At 46.1% G+C, this 19,110-nt stretch overlaps 1 protein-coding gene and 1 pseudogene across 1 annotated transcript; one reads left to right on the forward strand and one right to left on the reverse strand.

The window, feature by feature from the left end:
- Nucleotides 1–2,296: 2,296 nt before the first annotated feature.
- On the reverse strand, nucleotides 2,297–3,662 carry LOC101754343 (phenolic glucoside malonyltransferase 2-like). Its single transcript, XM_022823542.1, has 2 exons — nucleotides 3,058–3,662; nucleotides 2,297–2,979 (listed from the first exon to the last, which is right to left on the reverse strand). The coding sequence occupies exons 1-2, from the start codon at nucleotides 3,508–3,510 to the stop codon at nucleotides 2,692–2,694; spliced, it is 741 nt and encodes a 246-aa protein (XP_022679277.1). The 5' UTR covers nucleotides 3,511–3,662; the 3' UTR covers nucleotides 2,297–2,691.
- A 2,256-nt stretch (nucleotides 3,663–5,918) lies between these two features.
- Nucleotides 5,919–9,886, forward strand: LOC101754744 (annotated as a pseudogene).
- Nucleotides 9,887–19,110: the final 9,224 nt, after the last annotated feature.

Below are 19,110 nucleotides of genomic sequence, written 5' to 3' on the forward strand. Positions count from 1 at the left end.
CTATCACTTTGATGAAAGATCATGTTACAGAATTGCATGCGGTGTGCACCATGTCACGTATTAACCCATCACCATGTCACCATAATTTCAGGTGAAAAACACGTTACAAAATCTCAGGGATTTGCACCATGTCACGTTAACAAAAGCGGCATATATATGAAATTTGTTAGATCTGCTTTAACGTGAAACTACCGTGATAGGTTGGATCCTTTGCATCTATAACAGCATCAGATCTAATTGAAGAAAGATATTTTGCATTTTTTATCATATTTTCTAAATTAAAAATTATACAAATATATATTTCTTCTATTACCTCCTAGGAAGTAATAGTTATCCAAATCTAACCAAATGGACAGTCCACGTTCATTTGGGAGTACCTTAGCAAAACCAAATAAATTATACTGTTCTTTCTAAATGTAGTATTTAAACTGTACTCTTAAGCACATAAGACTTAGAATCTGGATTAACTTTGCTTTTAAGAACATAATTTTAAAACCTATCAATATGTTCTGCTTGAGCTTTCGGAGAACAAAGGTGGGATCTCAAAAGCTGACCGCTATCATTTTTACCGCGAGCTGCTGGTACTTAACTACCAACTGACACTATAAAAGTATGAAAATTGAATATGAGCTTTGTTACAATGCTTTTAAAGTACTAGTGATACTTGCAGGTACTTTCCCTTCTTATCCTTCTTACCAAAAAATAATTAAATAGATTTATACATAATTAAAAAGGTCATTATAGTAATTTCTCACTATTTTTTGACTTGGTCCTACCAAATTGGTACTTCTTGATACTTCTCTTTTGGTGCTTCATGGTACTTCCTTTGTTTCCACCGTCCGATTTCGCCGGATGGACGGCTCTCATTTTTTTCAAGCACTCATTTTTTAGTTATCAATATATATGAGAAAGAGCTTTTGCAAATGTAATGATATGGGAATGTAAAATTTGCCATGTCAAATGGGACTATGATGCCAAAGTTTAAATATTGTGTCAGAACTTCCCTTTAAACCTTAGAAGATTTCAGTAACCCTATTATTCGTATGTTCCAAATAAGACTTAGTTGAGCAATTTCTTTAGAAAAATTCTATTGCATGTTCGGCTTCTAAATCAAACTTTCCCTTCCTTCAGTGTTCAGACATGCATGCACCCCTGAATCTCCTTCTCCTATGTTATGATAGTACAATATAACTTTAAGACTAGCGAAAAAATAAGCTACATAGATAACTGTTCAGAAATCTCCAAACTCACAGTACATCAGAGTTGTGAATCTAGGAACAAATCAGCCTTATTTCATTAAAGCTCCTCTTAGAGCTATTTAAATTGCAAGTGCCAACATGGACACTGATGAGCGTCGCAGTAGCTGGAGGAAGATCAGTTCAAGCTTATCATCATACTAAAAAGAGAGATAAATATTTGTATGATGTTACATATACATACCACATAACTGAATATATCCTGTGCCAGTCTACTCTACAGGTGGCGCGGCAAACGCCTGTGTTTCTAGCTTTGTCCGAAATTTTGACCGAATTTTGCCAAGGACAAAAAAGTGGAAAACGAAATCGAGAACCCGGGAACCAGCTCACGCATGGGTATTGCATCGAGTGGGCAAGAATCATACGTCAACCCCAAACATCTCACGGAACGCCGGCATCTTGTCCGAGGAGAGGACCACCGACGCTTGCACCGAGCCGGCCTCCCTGCCGGCGAGAAGGGAAATCTCGCCGTCGTGGTTCAGGGATGTCTTCTCCACCCTCACCGGCCTCCCGAACCCGAAATCCACGGCGTACGCGGGGAACCGCGACGACCCCGCAAGAACGACCGTGCGGCCGGCCCGCCTGACATCTCGTCGAACTTGGTGATCCACCGGCTGCAGTCAGCGAGCGGGTCCCGCCTGACATCCTCCACGGCTTCCCTGATGGCCAAGAACGCCCGGGCAGGCCCGTCTGCCCCGGCGAGCTCCTCCCCGTTCAGCGAGATCATGCACGGGACGACGCAGTTGCCAGCGTAGTCGTCCGGCGCCAGCGGCGAGATGAGGGCGCGACAGTCGGCGAGGAAGGCGGCGAACACCGGGGCGCCGTCGGTGAACCCGCTGGCGCGCGCGAGGGAAACCCACCCGTGCGCTGCCAGCGCGGCGAAAGTTGATGGCGGCGTCCTAACGCCTGTGGCGGCGGCGAGACGCTGCTTTAGGCGACGCACCGTGGATGCCGGTAAAATGAACGTGCGCCATTAGCAAATATTTACTGTAGCAACACATTATCAAATTACGGACTAATTAGATTTAATAGATTCGTCTCGCTATTTAGCCTCCACTTATGTAATAGGTTTTGTAAATAGTCTACGTTTAGTACTCCTAATTAGTATCTAAATATTTCATGTGACGGGTGCTAAAAATAAGCAAATGTAATCAAATGGGACCTCAATCTGTCCGAAGTCCCACCCCTACCTTTGATACAGAGAGTCATCGGAGCCAAGAGGGAATATACTGAATGCTAATTAATACAGTATGAGATTGAACATTAAAGGAAAGAAAGACATTGATTGGATGCAGCTACAGACAACTCATTGATTGGAAGCAGCTACAGATCACAACTCACCGACGAATATACTTTATCTTTTTACTTATTTCATTGATGCATAATAGAGCTAATGTATGTTTAATTTATAGAACTGCAGAAAATCGAAGCAGTTTCAGCAACTCACCTTGGGCAAATGGCTAACTCTGGGCAAGTCCGGCGTAACCTGCCGCAAGAACACGCCGGCCACCTCCTCGTCGCCGTCGAAGCTCACCAGGCTGCGGTCCTGAAGCGGCGGTGCCGGATTCCCGGTAACACGGCCCTGGTGAACCCCCGCTGCTGCTGCCGCCGCCGCCGCAGCCCACATCTCTATGAACCGCCACAACCCACGCCCGTCCACCGCAGCGTGATGCACCGCCAGCCCCACCGCCACGCACCCGTCGCCGCCGACGAACTCCGTCACCTGCACGCGCACACGTTTTCACCGTTACGTGACATCCCGGCCGGGGCCTACGTACTACGTATAGTATGTAGCGCGTACCTGCACTGCCATCACCGGCGCTGGTAGCTCGTCCCGGCGGATGTCCGGCACTAGCTGCCGGAGTGCGTCAACGTCCTGCTCGTACTCGGCACCCTCCACGACGAGCCTCGCGAACGCGAGATCCGTCTCGGCCTCGACGAACGCGACGCGGGCATCGTCGCCGAGGACGATGGACACGGTGCGCGAGTCCGGCGAGTAGGCGACCTCGCCGGCAAGGGGGTGGAACGCCTGGAGGACCGCCGCCAGCGAGGACCTGAGCGCGCGCGCTATGTCCTGGGAAGGACGAGGTGGCGACGGTGCGGGGAAGAGGAAGACGTGGCAGACGGGCGGGAGCGCCGCCCAGTGCGCGTCGAAGGAGGAGAGCGGCACGCGGCGGCCCGGAGCCGGCAGCGGCACGCAGTCGGAGGGGAGGGAGATGGTGGTGGCGAGCCTCGTTCGCACGGCCGGCGGCATGCTGAGCACGTTAGGCTCCAACGCCGGGATGGCACGACAAGACTGGAAAGCAGAGAGGTCGCAGTGTCCGATATGCGTGGAGCATTGTATGAATCGCGAATCGGCAGGGTGTGGACCATGACACTACGTGGTTATTTTTTCGAGAGGAAAAAACCAAGGAAAATATATTTGCTCTCGGGATCCTGGCACTCAACTTCTAGGGTTTGGCAAGGATATGGGCATGGGCGGCCTTGAAGAAGTATCCGCTGACAAGATAGTGATCACCGACTCATCGTGACCCATCTACCACTCTTCCCTGGCTCGGATTTCTGATTCTATGAACAACGCGCAGCGCAAAACACACATCAGGAACATGTTTCCTTCTCAGAGTAATTCGTCCGTGCTTGGATTTGATGTAGAAATGCCGCAGTGACTTGCCCAAGCGTACAGTGACTTCTTATTTTTGTTGGCTCAATAATGACTTTTTTTTTTGGTTTACTTCGGTTGATGTCCGACCTATTTCATGAACATGTTCATCGTCCGTTTATCTCCTTCCTAAATAAATGTGTGTGCAATATGTTTCTAGCTTTCTCAATACTCGTGGGTAGTGAAACCTCAATGTCTGACGAAACATTTAGTAAAGATACAGAAGAGGCTCATGGGCATCATCCATTATAAACAAACACCAAATATATTTTTCACCAGCACCAAAATATACCAGGAGATGTGGCAAATCTGAAACCATTACTTAGTTAATTTGGGATGAGGCTTCGAAAAGATAGTTTGTGCTTGATAGACGACGGATCTTGAATAGTTTAATTACAACTACTATAACCAGTGTCAGTAGTCAGCATCGTTCACTGGACAATAAAACTTAGATATATGATAGGAGAATAACGTGGAGAATAAATTAAACATAAGTTTCTGAGTAAGAAAAATTGCTCGAAGAGTTGTAGTCTCGTAGAGATGTGATCTCCGTATGTGAATGTTTGTCGTTTCGGACAGGAGTTTTGTACTGGAAATAGGCTAAACTTTTTGGTCTGAACGTCATTTAAAAAGGAACAGAGGTACGTAGTAACTAAATATGAGCTTAATTAGAGTCTGTATTAAGCCTACACACCAAGCATGTGCTATTTAGGTTATTGATTTATATCACAGAGTCTTGATTCAAGGACCCATATTTAATTGAATTTCATTGAAGCTTTTCGGAACATATTCCCCATTGTACTTGAGTAAAGAACGAATCCTCTAGCAGGTTAGTACTGTCTATGGTTGAGACGGTTTCCCAAATCTTATCCCAAATTATAAACTCGAAATATCTTGGACATGCAAACCGTGTGTGCACTTAAACAATCTCTTGATAGCCGAAAAATGGCATCGTACAGTGTGGATATGATTGTACGTCTACACAATCAAAGGAAACGAATCAGCTGTTCGACAAGTCGATCGCTGACTACACAATATGGAACCCTTAAGACGTATTGGAGATGGTATGTATATTAAAATTTCCATCTTTAACAACCTATGACAACAATTGCATGTTATATTAACTAATTTAATGAGCTATGGGTCGCAATTCTATAAACTCAATTAAATTATGAATGTAGTAACTAATAAGTAAGCCAATTCTATACTACCCTAAATGAAACTCAATTAAACCATGGATGTAATAATTAACAAGAAGAAGGAAAAAAATCAAACTCAATTATATATTAATTCAATCAACTTCATTAATTAAAATTATGGATGTAATAATAAATAAGTAGTCAAACTCAATTCTATATTATATTAAAATGATAAATATAGCATTGTAATGGTTATAATATGACCATATTTTATTAAAAAATAATCCACATCTAGTTATTTTCTCTCTCTTCCCTCCTCTCTGTTCTAGGTCCAGATCTAGATCTAGATGACAACCTAATGAAGCTAGAAATGATGGATAAAAGTTGAAAAGGAAGGTTGGAATGGCATAAACTCACCTTATATAGCCACCTCCTCCAAAGAAATAAGAGCAAAACCTTCCCCTTAGATTTGGTGTTTTTGAAGCTTTTCCCGAACTCATCTCGAGCAAGCTCCAAATGGAAGGTTGGTTGTGAAATAAGCTGCCCGCAACCATATCTGGGCGAGGTTTATGCTGGCGGGCGACATAAGCCACCCACCAGCACAGTGGCATTTGTGCTGGCGGGTGCTCCCCCACCGGCCCAAAGAAGCTTTGTGCTAGCAGGTGCCAATCACGCCTGCCAGCACGCTAAATTTTCTGTGCCAGTATAAGTCAATCCTGACGTAGTACGTGGCAACAATGACTTGTCCTCACAGCTAGACTAGTCTTTATATAAGAAGCCCAGCGTATTCAAGACTACCTCAGAGACAGAAGAGAAGAATCAGAAGGTTCCTGTGAGTTGTTTGGCATACGCAGGCCGGCATCAATGGCGACCAACGACTGCAACAGCAGTGGCAATGCAGCAGACCTTGTGGTGCCGGAAATCAAGTTCACCAAGCTCTTCATCAACGGCGAGTTTGTTGACCCTGTCTCGGGTACATACACCTCATCTTTCTTTCCCCATATCTATAAACATTTTTTCAGTTACATATTTTTTTTAGTAATTAACTACACATTAGCCGCAAGTCCAAGTCAATTAATTAATTGCTAAATATTCCCTGAGTTTTTAAATATACAGTTTTTAGCTTGTCATAAACATCACATATTTAGAAATGGAGGGAGTACGTTGAATTTATAGCTTAGTGAAAAATACTTTTAACTTAAACAGGTAGACGTAGCGGGCTGTTTAGGAATTTGATTTGAATTTACAGGCGATACATTTGAGACACGGGACCCGCGGACGGGTAATGTGCTGGCCCACATCGCAGAGGCGGACAAAGCTGATGCGGACCTGGCCGTGAAGGCCGCCAGAGAGGCCTTTGACCATGGCACGTACGTGGCCCCGCATGTCAGGCTATGCAAGTAAAACGCCCCGTGAAATCATATCATCAATTCAAACAGAAAAAATGGCAGCCGTTCACGAATCCCCACTAGTTACTGCACCACCTGCGTTTTGTTGTTGCATGAAAATCTGCACTGTAATAGCAGGAACACTATTGAGGTTTAGAACTCACTGTATCTTTCCCGGCAAATTAAACTTGGTAATGGCGTTGTCGTCCTCAGGAGAGGGGCCGGACCATGAACAGGTTGGCGGACCTGGTGGAGCAGCACACGGAGGAGCTGGCGGCGCTGGACGGGGCCGACGCCGGGAAGCTGCTGCTGCTGGGCAAGCTCATGGATATCCCGTTCGCGGCGCAGACGCTGCGCTACTACGCGGGCGCGGCCGACAAGGTCACGGCGAGGTGCTGCGCCTCTCCGGCAAGTACCAGGGGTACACGCTCAAGGAGCCCATCGGCGTCGTCGGCATCATCATCCCCTGGAACTTCCCTTCCCTCATGTTCTTCCTCAAGGTCAGCCCCGCGCTCGCCGCCGGATGCACCGTCGTCGTCAAGCCCGCCGAGCAGACGCCCCTCTCCGCACTCTACTATGCCCACCTCGCCAAGCTGGTATTGTATTAATTTAAGTTTTCTTCCACACGAACATTTGGCAAATGTTTTGAATCACAATTGCTAATTGAGTCCATATACGTTTCTTTTCTTTGAATTTCATCGCGCAGGCCGGCATTCCGGACGGAGTGATCAACGCCGTCCCGGGGTTTGGGCCGACCGCCGGCGCGGCCATCACCTCCCACATGAACGTCGACAGCGTCAGAACACGCTGACCATTACCTGGTTTCCATCCCAAATGTGCTCTGGTTGGGTTCTTCACCAAAATGTTGTCATATTGCAGGTGTCTTTCACCGGCTCAGGTGAAGTTGGCCGCCTCGTCATGGAGTCGGCCGCGAGGAGCAACCTCAAGACGGTCTCTCTGGAGCTCGGCGGCAAGTCGCCACTGATAATCTTCGACGACGCCGACGTGGACATGGCCGTGAACCTGTCACGACTCGCCATCTTCTACAACAAGGTACTACATCATTGTGCTGGACTGGTAATCTTCAACAGGTGATGTTCAGAATAATTCCGAACATATGCCCATGAGCTGACCCTCTGAACTTCACAGGGCGAGGTTTGTGTAGCCGGATCGCGCGTTTACGTCCAGGAAGGGATCTACGACGAGTTCGTGAAGAAGGCCGTGGAGGCCGCCCAGAACTGGAAGGTTGGAGATCTTTCGACGCAACCACCAACATGAGTCCCCAGGAACCATCAAACTGTTTATCTTAATTTGTTCATCCATCATTCCTGAACATGAGATTAGTATCAGAAGAATACCAACCTGGAAATGTTTCTTCGATGTGGCAGGTTGATAAGGAGCAATTTGAGGTGGTCCTCAGCTACATTCAGCATGGCAAGAGCGAGGGTGCGACTCTGCTCACCGGCGGCAAGCCGGCCGGCGACAAAGGCTACTACATCGAGCCTACAATCTTTGCAGATGTCACGGTAACTTCTAGAGCAAGCGCAACAGATCAAACTGCTCGGAATACACTTCTACACTGTTCGACGGTCGCGTACTCACCCGGATTAATTGATTGAATCACCAGGAGGACATGAAGATCGCCCAGGAAGAGATATTCGGCCCGGTGATGTCCCTCATGAAGTTCAAGTACGCGCTTCTGGAATCTCACGCACATCGATCAGAATTATTCAGCCTTCCACTCTGACTGACAAGGCATTGCGCTTGATTTCTTCTTCCAGGACGGTGGATGAGGCGATCGAGAAGGCAAACTGCACCAAGTACGGCCTCGCCGCCGGGATCGTGACCAGGAGCCTCGACGTCGCCAACCGGGTGTCGCGGTCGGTGCGGGCTGGCACCGTGTAGGTCAACTGCTACTACATCGGTGCTTGTATTCTAAGGGTACTTATGGCTTCCACTACTTTGCATTAAAATATAAACTAGATCATGCTATCTAAATGTACCATCTATAGTTGATCTAGTGTGAAATCCTCATCCCAAAACAAAATTTTGCAACCTATAACCAATCCTATCAAGATACTACTCTAGGAAAGTAAAGGCACACAAGTTGCAAGTATGAAATGCGGAAACGTAAGGAGAGGATGAGAGAAAGCAAACTCTTGACACAAGAATTTTTTCCGTGGTATCGGTAAGCACTAAGCCACCAATAGTCCACGTTGTTGAAGCACTCACATAAGAGTATTGCTTCCCGGTCACCAAGTCTCTCCCAAGGCACCCCTTGAGTTGCCACAAAGACTCGGCCACTAAGCCACACGCCAGAGTTTCTCGGTCACCTTCATACCATTTCCACTAAGGAGCTTCTTCACAAAGTAAGAAGTCTCCACGTCCTCTACACAAGGTTGTCGACGCTGCTCCACACCAAGCCAGAGGGTCGAAGACTTACCGGTGAGCCACCAAGGCTTCAAGACGCCGGCACTCTCTTGTACAGCGGTAGTTCACTCTAGAACCTGATCACAAGGTTGGCACACCTTGCACTCACTCCTCTCTAGGTCTATCCTAGCACTAATCACTATTCTACGTTGTGCTAAATCTTTGGTTGATCACTTAAACACTTTTAGTGGCTTGGATGTATTCTTAATGAGTCTTGGTCTTCAATGCATCCCTAGACACTCCAGCAACTTCAAGTGGGCGAGTGGTGGGGGTATAAATAGCACCAAGGGCTCAAAGAACTGTTGCTCTAACGGCTAGTTAAAAAGTATACCATCAGATGTTCCGATGGTCTATTTCTGGCATGCATTGGAACATCCGGTGCAACTAGCCGTTGGCTCCCCACACCCAACTTTTTCACTGACACATCCAAAATTAATCCGATGCTTCATCCGATGCACCCATCGGATCATCCGGTGTTGAAGAGCTTTTTGCCGAAACCTTATGCTTTATCTGACGCTCCTTTTGTGCCCTCCATCGGATCATCTGGTGCTACTTGATTTTCTTCGTCTTTCAAGCCTGTCCCTTAGAATTTGTCCGACGCTACTAGAAAAGGGGCCATAGGATCATCCGTTGGTTGACTTTGGCTTGACTTCATCACAGCGTACCAATTGCTCCGACGCTTCTTCCGACGCTCATCTGGAGGGCCATCGGAACATTCGATGGTGTGCTTTCCAGGATTTCTTCGTTTCTTCACTTGCCTTTAGTTGTGGTTACTTCCTTGGAACCTAAAATACCTTCCAGACATGTTCTAACCAATTTGTTAGTCCCAATGATCATGTTGTCATTGAATCCCTAAAATGATGAACAAATGGTTTATCAAGGTCACGTTCGCTACAGCGTTCGACCCGCTGTTCGGCGGGTACAAGATGAGCGGCTTCGGCCGGAACATGGGTGTCGCCGTACCTGCAGGTCAAGAGCGTCATCACCGCGCTTCCGGACTCGCTACGGTACTGACTACTGAGGTCTGCGTGGCCGAGGTCGATCTCTCCTCGCTTGTGATAAAGTTGTTGGCTTAATGCTTGTGTGCGGCCGTCTCTGATGTGTTGGACAGTTGGATGTGTGGTATGGTATCAGCAACTTCATCATTAAAACTATTTGTGAATTTAATAATGAATTTCTCACGATTGCCACATCAGTACTCCATTTAGGTAAAGCTTTTGCACGACAACCGCCGGGAAAGTTGGTCCTAGATAATTTTGTTGCCCAGTTGCCGATAGTTCTCTACCAAGTACCGAAGTAAAAACTATAGTGACGATGTTTTGTACGACTGGTAAATCTGAAATGGCCAGCCACTGTTGTACAATTGTCGGTAAAGACGGTGGATGAGAGGCTTTACACCTATTGCGGTGCATCCGGAGGAGGGAAACTGCCACGGTAAAAGCACAAAATGTACGACGGAAAATCCCTCTTGGGGCAGAGTAAAGACTATTCCGGTCACAAATACACTAGCTTTTGACATAAAAAAGCAAATTTTTAAAGTTGTAAACTGTAAACATCTTTTTACACTGCGTAAACCATTATTGACGACTTGACGTCAGATAAGTGATGTTCACTTGCAAGTTGCAGCACATTAATGACTGAATAGTGACGGCGCGTAATAAGACCAGTCACTTGTGTGGGCTTCAGGTTGTGGACCAGATCACCTGATGTGTTGAGTGTTGACAGCCCTTTTGGACCATGAAGTGGGCTTGGCGTGTAGGGTGGCCCATGAAAGTGGAGCCAATGGGCCTATCGGCCAGCCCAGAGCCGGTTATCAAAAAGCCTATATAGAATACTTAAAATCGCAAGATTTCAAATTGGGTTCGCAATCTATTCTTACATTTTTTTTCTGAAAAAAATATCGGAATTTCTGCAAATAATAATGTCCGCAAAAGTAAAATTCATAATCTAACAGGCCCTGAGCACATGACAACATGGGGCACCCTCCCTCACTCATGCAGACTCGGTGCACACAACTCAGAGGCCCTGTTTGAAATTGAAACACCACTCATGAAAAAGAAAAAAAACTGGCGACCTCCCTTCAGGGAAATCCGTTTTTCTCGTTTGAAGACATAGTAGATGGTCCAACAATCTAAAAAGGCCCATACTTATCACAAGTCCAGCCTTAAAAGTAGTGGGCCTATTTCAACATAACAATGTAGCACTAGCACCTGGTGAAAGCCCAATTAAGCTTTTCACTGGGGTTGATTTGGCCCATTTATGATAAATCGACAATGGCGGACCCATAACATCTCTGCGCATGCTTGCGGCACTGTTGTTGTCCATCGGGTTATACAAAATAAAAAAAATGCATCCACGCGACATCCAAAGTAACTTTGGCTAATCCTAGGAAATCGAGTGATGTCATATATTTTTTTTAAAAACACACACAATATAGACGCAATGCCACAAACGTTCATATATACTGCATATACTCGACTTTATAAACAACACACTGAACCCCTATGAGAGAATGACCTAATGATTTTGATATTGATGATGTCGCCAAAGGAGCCTAGCTCACAACGGGCGTATTGCCTACCATTAAAACAGTATTGTCATAAACTTTTTTGGATAGAATAAAAAATGCAAGCACATGTGTCAAGTGCAAGATTTGAAATTTACTAGGCAAACCTACTTAATTGACATGCATCCTATTCAGTAGTGATAGCTGTAGCTGAGCTATAGCCAGCCAACAACAGCTGCTGAATGGATATAGGAATTGAGAAGGTCAAAATTAGGCATGTTCTCTATTTGGAAGTGCTAGCAGGGAGCTGTTTGCTTGAACTGAAGGAGAGAGAGTCGACGAGATCGGAATTTCCAGCTCCTCTAGCTCCTGTATGCTACGTGTTTTCGGAGGTGGTTATAGAGATAGGACTACGTGCCTGCGCGAACGTCTGCGTTTAACGAATAATAATAATAATAATAACCGTGCAATTGTCGACAACATGTGTCCGACAAAGATCTGGTGGATAAAGACGTAAAGGCTTTGCCACTAGCAAGTACCAGTACAAGCACCGACGAGACGGCAACCTGACAGGCCATGCCGGTGACTCCTCGACGTCGACGTGACCGGTCGTAGTCGACGCCTGTGCTGTGCGTGCATGCAATGCAAAGCCAGGCGCAAAACGCTCTCGTGCGAGTACACGCCGCACAGTGGCCGCGCCGGGCGAAAGTACTGGTCTACTGTGCCTGACACTGGCAGCCTGCGTGCATGCATGGCGCATTGCATGTATGGACGCTAGCTAGCTATATGGCTGGCCGCCGGTCAATCGCCGCCATCCCGTCGGCCCGTCGATTCGTGCCGTGGATTCGTTCTCCTGTGGCCTCGCGTGCGCGCTGCAACCTTCAAGCGTACGGCACGAACGCCCTCAGTGGATAGTGGTCGTGCCGACTGGGCAGGGAGAGGGAGAGGGAGGAGCCAGGGTCGTGGTACGCCGCCCGTGCCCCGCCCTGCCGCCTGCGCAGTACGAGTACACGAGTTACTGGCACAAATGCGTGCTAGTGTACGTACGTGCGAGGACGACAGTACAAGGTTATTCAACGGGGCCGGGGCTGCCACGTACGAACCATGCATCTCCTGTTCACCCGTGCACCTGCGTGCACCTACGTACTGTACAAGTACCCATTTTGGTTGTGTTGATGGCCTAAAACCGTGCACCTCGAGTGTGATCGACGCGACGCACAAGCAGGGCTAGCTCCTGAGGCCCAGTCACATCCTAGTGTTGCCACGTACTAACACGTAGGCAGTACTAGTAGCACGGCAGTACCTCTCCAGTTTTTTACTGAGGTCCCGTTTTCTTCCACTGACTTATTTTTAGCACCCGTCACATCGAATATTTAGATACTAATTATGAGGATTAAACGTAGACTATTTACAAAACACATTACATAAATCGAGGCTAAACGGCGAGACGAATCTATTAAGCGTAATTAGTCCATGATTTGACAATGTGTTGCTACAGTAAACATTTGCTAATGATGGATTAATTAGGCTTAATAGATTCATCTCGCCGTTTAGCCTCCACTTATGTAATGAGTTTTGTAAATAGTCTACGTTTAATACTCCTAATTAATATCTAAATATTCGATGTGACACGTGCTAAAAATAAGTCACCCGAAGAAAACACCTCCTGAGAGTGTGTAAGTTACTCCTAGTGTACGTGCATGTACTATACCGCTAGTCCTACGGCTTGTTCCGTTTCTCTTGTTTTTATTTGTGTGATTGTGCGCACGAATTGTGTCATTATGGATTAGTTCGAGCAAGGAGCGAGGTATCGGTTATTCCTTTGTTTAGTTTCAGATAATTGCTAATAATTTAAGCCGTTTATTTTTTCCAGGTTATTAGCGAATAGGTACCAGTGCAAGTGCACAATATTTTAGCAATAAAGAATTGTTACTCAAAATTTATAACTATAATCTTTTGGTTGATCACTATAATTCTTTTCGTTATCTAATGATACAGTTTTGATTTCCATTATACAGTGGGAAGGCGCCACAGTCACGTAGAAATAAGACCAAAGCGCCTACGTTACATCTCTCTCACTCAGTAGGACAGCGGTGATCCATATGCCAATTTGAGCCGATGACAGCAAAGCTTTGACCGGGCAGGCAGCAGGAAAACATCTGCCATTGTTCACCCACATGCTATGGGCCTATGGGGTATTGGGTAACATCCCAAGACGAAAAAGACAGCACCAAATGTGAGCTCCACCCCATTACCCCAAGTGCAAACCACTGAAAGCAGCTCACGTACTTGCCCTTCAGGCCTCTCCACTCATGCATGCCTGCATGCACGTTAGTTGCAGCCTTTTAAATTGGATGGAAGAGAGACGATGATGGACACGGATGGATGGAAGTGACCTGACCATCCGTGCCCCCCACGGGCAGTGACCCGCGCCAGTACGGCCACATGCCCGTGTCCTGGGCTCGCCTGTGCCTAAGCTAACGGTGCAACCCAAGGGCACGCTGTGCGCCCTCTTTTTGTGCTTACGCGAGCTGTCCTCCACCTCCGCTCTCGGTCGCGGTTTCGTCTTGTCAAGGGGTCGCGCGCGGCCGCTGCAACAGAGCTGCTGCTGGTGGTGGGGCTTCTGTTATATGTGGACGAGCGCGCCGCGAAACTGTGGCGCGGGCACGGACGTACGCACGCGCGCGATCTTTTGCCTGCTGCCGCCTGCCCGGCGTCTCGTCGATCCTGCCCTGCGTTTGGACTTTGCGCACGGTCGCCAGGAATTCATGTCGTCAGGTCATGTCCGACCTTGGCACCTTGCCTGTTGGAGAAACACTAGAGTTGCCCGGCCGGCTGTAAATCCGTGTGCAGGGGCGCTGCTTCAGGGTGTACGGATGCAGTAGCTGTCTTCTTTGCACCGTTGCAATGTTTCTGGTTTGCGTTGAACCTCAAATTTGGCCCGAGGCAATGCAAGCTAGACCATGAAGACATAAAGATTAGCTTGAAATAGAGAAAAGATAGAGTTAAAATGATCAAGATGGACGTATGGATCACCTAAATCTGACCTCGGACCTGAGAGATATGGCGATCGGATTATAGCATGCCACATGACCGCTTGATTAGAGTCTACGGGCTTGGATATCAGGGGTTAAACTTTAATCCTATCATATCGAATGTTCGATGCTAGTTAGGAGGATTAAATATGAGCTAATTATAAAACTAATAGTAGAACCTCTAGGCTAAATCGCGAGACGAATCTATTAAGTCTAATTAATCCATCATTAGCGAATGGTTACTGTAGCACCACATTGTGGAATCATGGACTCATTAGGCTTAATAGATTCGTCTCGTGAATTAGACTCCATCTGTGCAATTAGTTTTGTAATTAGCCTATGTTTAATACTCCTAATTAGTATCTAAATATCTGATGCGACATCTGCTAAACTTTAGCAGGTGGTATCAAACACCCCCTAATAGATTCGTCTCGCGATTTAGCCTAGGGATTGTGCAATTAGTTTTGTAATTAGCCTATATTTAACACTTCTAATTAGTATACAAACATTCGATGTGACAGGATCTAAACTTTAGTCCCGATCTCCCAAACACCCCTGCATCTTTTTGCTACGCATGTAGATATTATGTATATCTAGATGTATAGAAATCTAAAAAAAAGTTAAAACGAGAGGAAGGAGCAAGGGCTTTCTCGACCTGCTGGGCTGTCTTAGGGGGTGTTTGGATACGACGTGGGTGTTTGGATACAAGGTGCTAAATTTTAACAATGTCACATCGAATGTTCGGATGCTAATCAGGAGAACTAAACATGAGCCAATTATAAAACTAATTGCAGGACCCTGTGCTAATTCGCGAGACGAATCTATTAAACCTAATTAATCCACCATCAGTAAATGGTTACTCTAGCACCACATTATCAAATCATGGACTAATTAGGTTGAATAGATTAGCATCCAAACATCCGATGTGACAGGTGTTAAACTTTAACAGGGGTTCCCAAACACCCCCTTAGGGGGTGTTTGGATACGAGGTGTTAAACTTTAACAGTGTCACATCGGATGTTCGGATGCTAATTAGGAGAACTAAACATGAGCTAATTATAAAACTAATTGCAGAACCCTGTGCTAATTCGCGAGACGAATCTATTAAGCCTAATTAATCCATCATTAGCAATTGGTTACTGTAGCACCACATTGTCAAATCATGGACTAATTAGGCTTAATAGGTTCGTCTCGTGAATTACACTCCATCTGTGCAGTTAGTTTTTGTAATTAGCCTATATTTAATACTCCTAATTAGCATCAAACATCCGATATGACATGTGTTAAACTTTAACACATGGTTGCCAAACAGGCCCTTAGTATAAAAACATTCGATCTAACGTTAGCCACACATGCCCTTGGCCGCACGTCGAGTTTTTTTTTTCAAGGTGGCGCGAACCTCGATGACCGGGCCGGCTGATGCTGCGCGGGGCCCGAGGCAATCTAACCGAAGAGCAAGGCTGGCAGCGCCCAACTGTGCAAGTGGAGGCCCACGGGCCACGGGCACCAGGAAGGATCAGACAGATGTCCGGATGATCAAGCCTGCTAGCCTGCTAGTTTTTGCTATAGGGCGTACTCGGACCGTGAGATTGATAGCCACACGGACCGACCGTGCCGACCGTCCGACCCCGACCTTGTGACAACTGACAAGCATGAGTACACAACACAAGCATTGTATGCGAGCCGTACGTCATGCAACGAGGAGGATCGATACACGTACATAGAGACGTCTACGTGACCTCGTGGGCACGCATGTACACGTACCCTGCATATGTTCGCGTCGTCTCGAGGTTACCCGTATCTATGCATGCGTACGTGCCCACTCATCACGTGCATGCTTCGTGGACATCGTTATGGGCGTACGACGACGCAGGCACGGCCTCTCCCAGGTGCGGCGTCTTTGAACAGTATCGAGAAAGAACGGCTGGCATGCATCGCATCGCATGGACGTTGGATCGATCAGATTGCATTGGTACATTGAAACGGCGCAACTAGCTAGCTAAGGACCTATACGCGTGATGTACGTACATGCATCTATAGCTATCCGGCCGCACATTCCAGCTACCTTTATTTTTTTTGTTCTTTTTTGAAAAACACATATATCAGCTTATGCACGCCACAAATTAGGGATTCCATGATGACCATTACATTGTGCGGCAGTGCGGGTTTGCGTGAGAATAATTAGAGGATAATTTTGATTCCTTATTTGCCACTTCAAATTTTATCCCCACTGGTGCCAATGCAGATGTACTAGATTCATATCGGGGAGCTGAGCTGAGAGCACATGCTGACATGCATGTGGATGGCGTATACGGTGATGAAGTGTATGCAAGTGTTTCCAGGAAATAAATCTGCGGGCAACTGAAATAATAGCTGCAACCCGGCCTGGTATTAAGGGCACTTCTAACCCTCCAACTAATATGGTTTCTAAATATAGTATGGACTTTTAGCTTCCGTGGTACTATATTAAACAGAGAAAATGAGAAGAGCGAAACTGGGTCTCATGCCAGTCTCAATGGGAATTTTATGAGCATTAAATTTCATGCCACGTCAGCAATTTTGCTGACTTGGCAAGGTCTTTATAAGGAGAGAAAAGGGGGAGTTTCATCATATGTGAGAAGATTTTCATCCCTATGACACTCAACAGGCACAGTTACCTAGTTTCCAATCTTGATAATAGTGTAAAAGAAAATGTGCACTGAGACTGGCTTCATGCAAGATCCCATGTTAATACGAGAACCTATGCACTGGACATTACTAAATTTTGTAATTGGAAGAAGATGTTGTCTTCGAACCAATATGATTGGTAGCAGTAGAGCTTAGGCAAGCCAAGGTGGGCCACGGCCCCTGCCCTAGCAAACTTTCCACAGCTCAATTACTTAAGCTGGCCCCGCTGGAATTTTGGTGAGGCTCCGTCACTGATTGGTTAAGAGAAGAGATGATGAATTTATTAACAATTCATGCTAAGAAATTATAGATTATGAAATATAATTTGTAAAGTGATAGCTTACTTGCGTAGCAGTATGGACACTACCTATGGACATCGCCCTTGGAATTGCCCTCATCTGACCCAAACCCGACGGAGGGACGGGGTTACTGGCTGCATGGAGCACGCAGCGGCGCATGCATGCTCCAAACCCAAACCAATTGAAAAGCTAGGACCAGGGCGGCGTGCAGAGCCACCCTGCCACCCACCACTGCATCGATCCTGTTGGCTAGCTACCGATTTTGAGGCCGCGCGCCTACATGTGCTGAAGCACGTAGGCTATTCACATCCCCCCGCTCTCTGTCTCCCCCAAACATAAATGCACTTAATTTTAACTTTGTACTAGACCAAACCATTCTAAATTTGATTTAACTTACATAAAAAATCTACCAATATTTATGATATTAGTTAATTATATGTAGGCTTATCATAACATATAACTTTATAGTACGAGCGTATTTGGTGCTATAAATGCTAACTCTTCTCTGTAAACCTAATCAGAGTAAGGTGGTTTGGTTTAGAACAAAGATAAAAATACACTTATTTTGGCACGGACGGAGTATCCTTCCATTAAATGAGAGCAACCAAGAACATTATTTTGTTGACATGTTCTAAGTTAAAGAAGAGATAGAGAAAGTTGTGTCTTCATCTATATACAGTTGGACCTAGATATACAAGACTACTATAACAAGTAATAAGCTCTCTCTGGGTATACATATTGTCATCGACATTACCTCCATCCTGAAGTATATAAGTGATTCGAATTGGCTTGTCCCAAGTTCAATTATTCTATCATGTTCTAGAAAAGTTTTCTTTATGGTTATCTAGGTTGACCTAGGTTAAATTTTAGTAAGAAGAGTAGAAGACTGTGATTATGTGCGGGAAGTAATTATAAAAAAAGTTTTTTCAATTACGAAAATAATTTCATAGAATTAGACCAAAATCATTTCGATCAATGCAATACCGTCCGGCGCCAGAACTTTCTAGAACCAGCCTGGGAGGTGGGAGATGCTCTAGGAGTTCTTGGCTAATACTAACTTTAAAGAAAATAGCAATGGTATATTATACAGTATATGGAGAGTAGCCGTATGGACGCGTTGATGATAGAGCTGCGAGCCTCGATGCAGTTGTTTAAGTCCCGTGTCTCACATCACATGCATACTCTACGCGAATCACTCAAACTATCGAAGGTTAGGTTGCACTAGTACGCTAGTACATGTACCATACGCCGTTACGCAAATACGACAGGCATGCGCAACAGCGCAAGTATGTACTGCGGCACGGGCAGCTACTACTTGCACGTACCTAGCTAGGTCCGCACTGTGTATAGCTTCTGCAGTGCCGTCGATCGCGTACTCGCCTAGCTAGGACGGCAAAGCTAAAGCTAGCTGCAGCGAGTGAGGGACGACGTGCGAGCGTGTATTGCAGGCATGCGAGGTGGCCCATGCATGGCTGTGTTGCCGGTCGTGGTCGTGGCTGCTATCTGTACATCAGGCGTCGTAGGGTACTAGAGTTTGTCGCAAGTGGCGCATGATGAAGGGGATCGATCGAACCTGGTGCTGTTTGTTTCAACATAAAGCTAGTAGCTGTGTGGGGGTCGTGCTGGTTCATGTTCCATGCATGCACTACCCGGACCCCGGCGGCGCCTGGTGTGGTTCGTGCAAAGATAGTTATACCTTTTTCGGAACATAAAAGATATATCCGCATAGCG

This window comes from Setaria italica, chromosome IX (genome assembly GCF_000263155.2).
Source record: "Setaria italica strain Yugu1 chromosome IX, Setaria_italica_v2.0, whole genome shotgun sequence".
NCBI lineage: Eukaryota > Viridiplantae > Streptophyta > Magnoliopsida > Poales > Poaceae > Setaria > Setaria italica.

Coding starts and splice junctions, on each gene's coding strand:
- LOC101754343 (XM_022823542.1), bottom strand. CDS start 3,510: ATGCCGCCGGCCGTGCGAACGAGGCTCGCCACCACCATCTCCCTCCCC. Junction 2,980..3,057: donor CGCCGGTGATGGCAGTGCAG/GTACGCGCTACA, acceptor GTGCGCGTGCAG/GTGACGGAGTTCGTCGGCGG.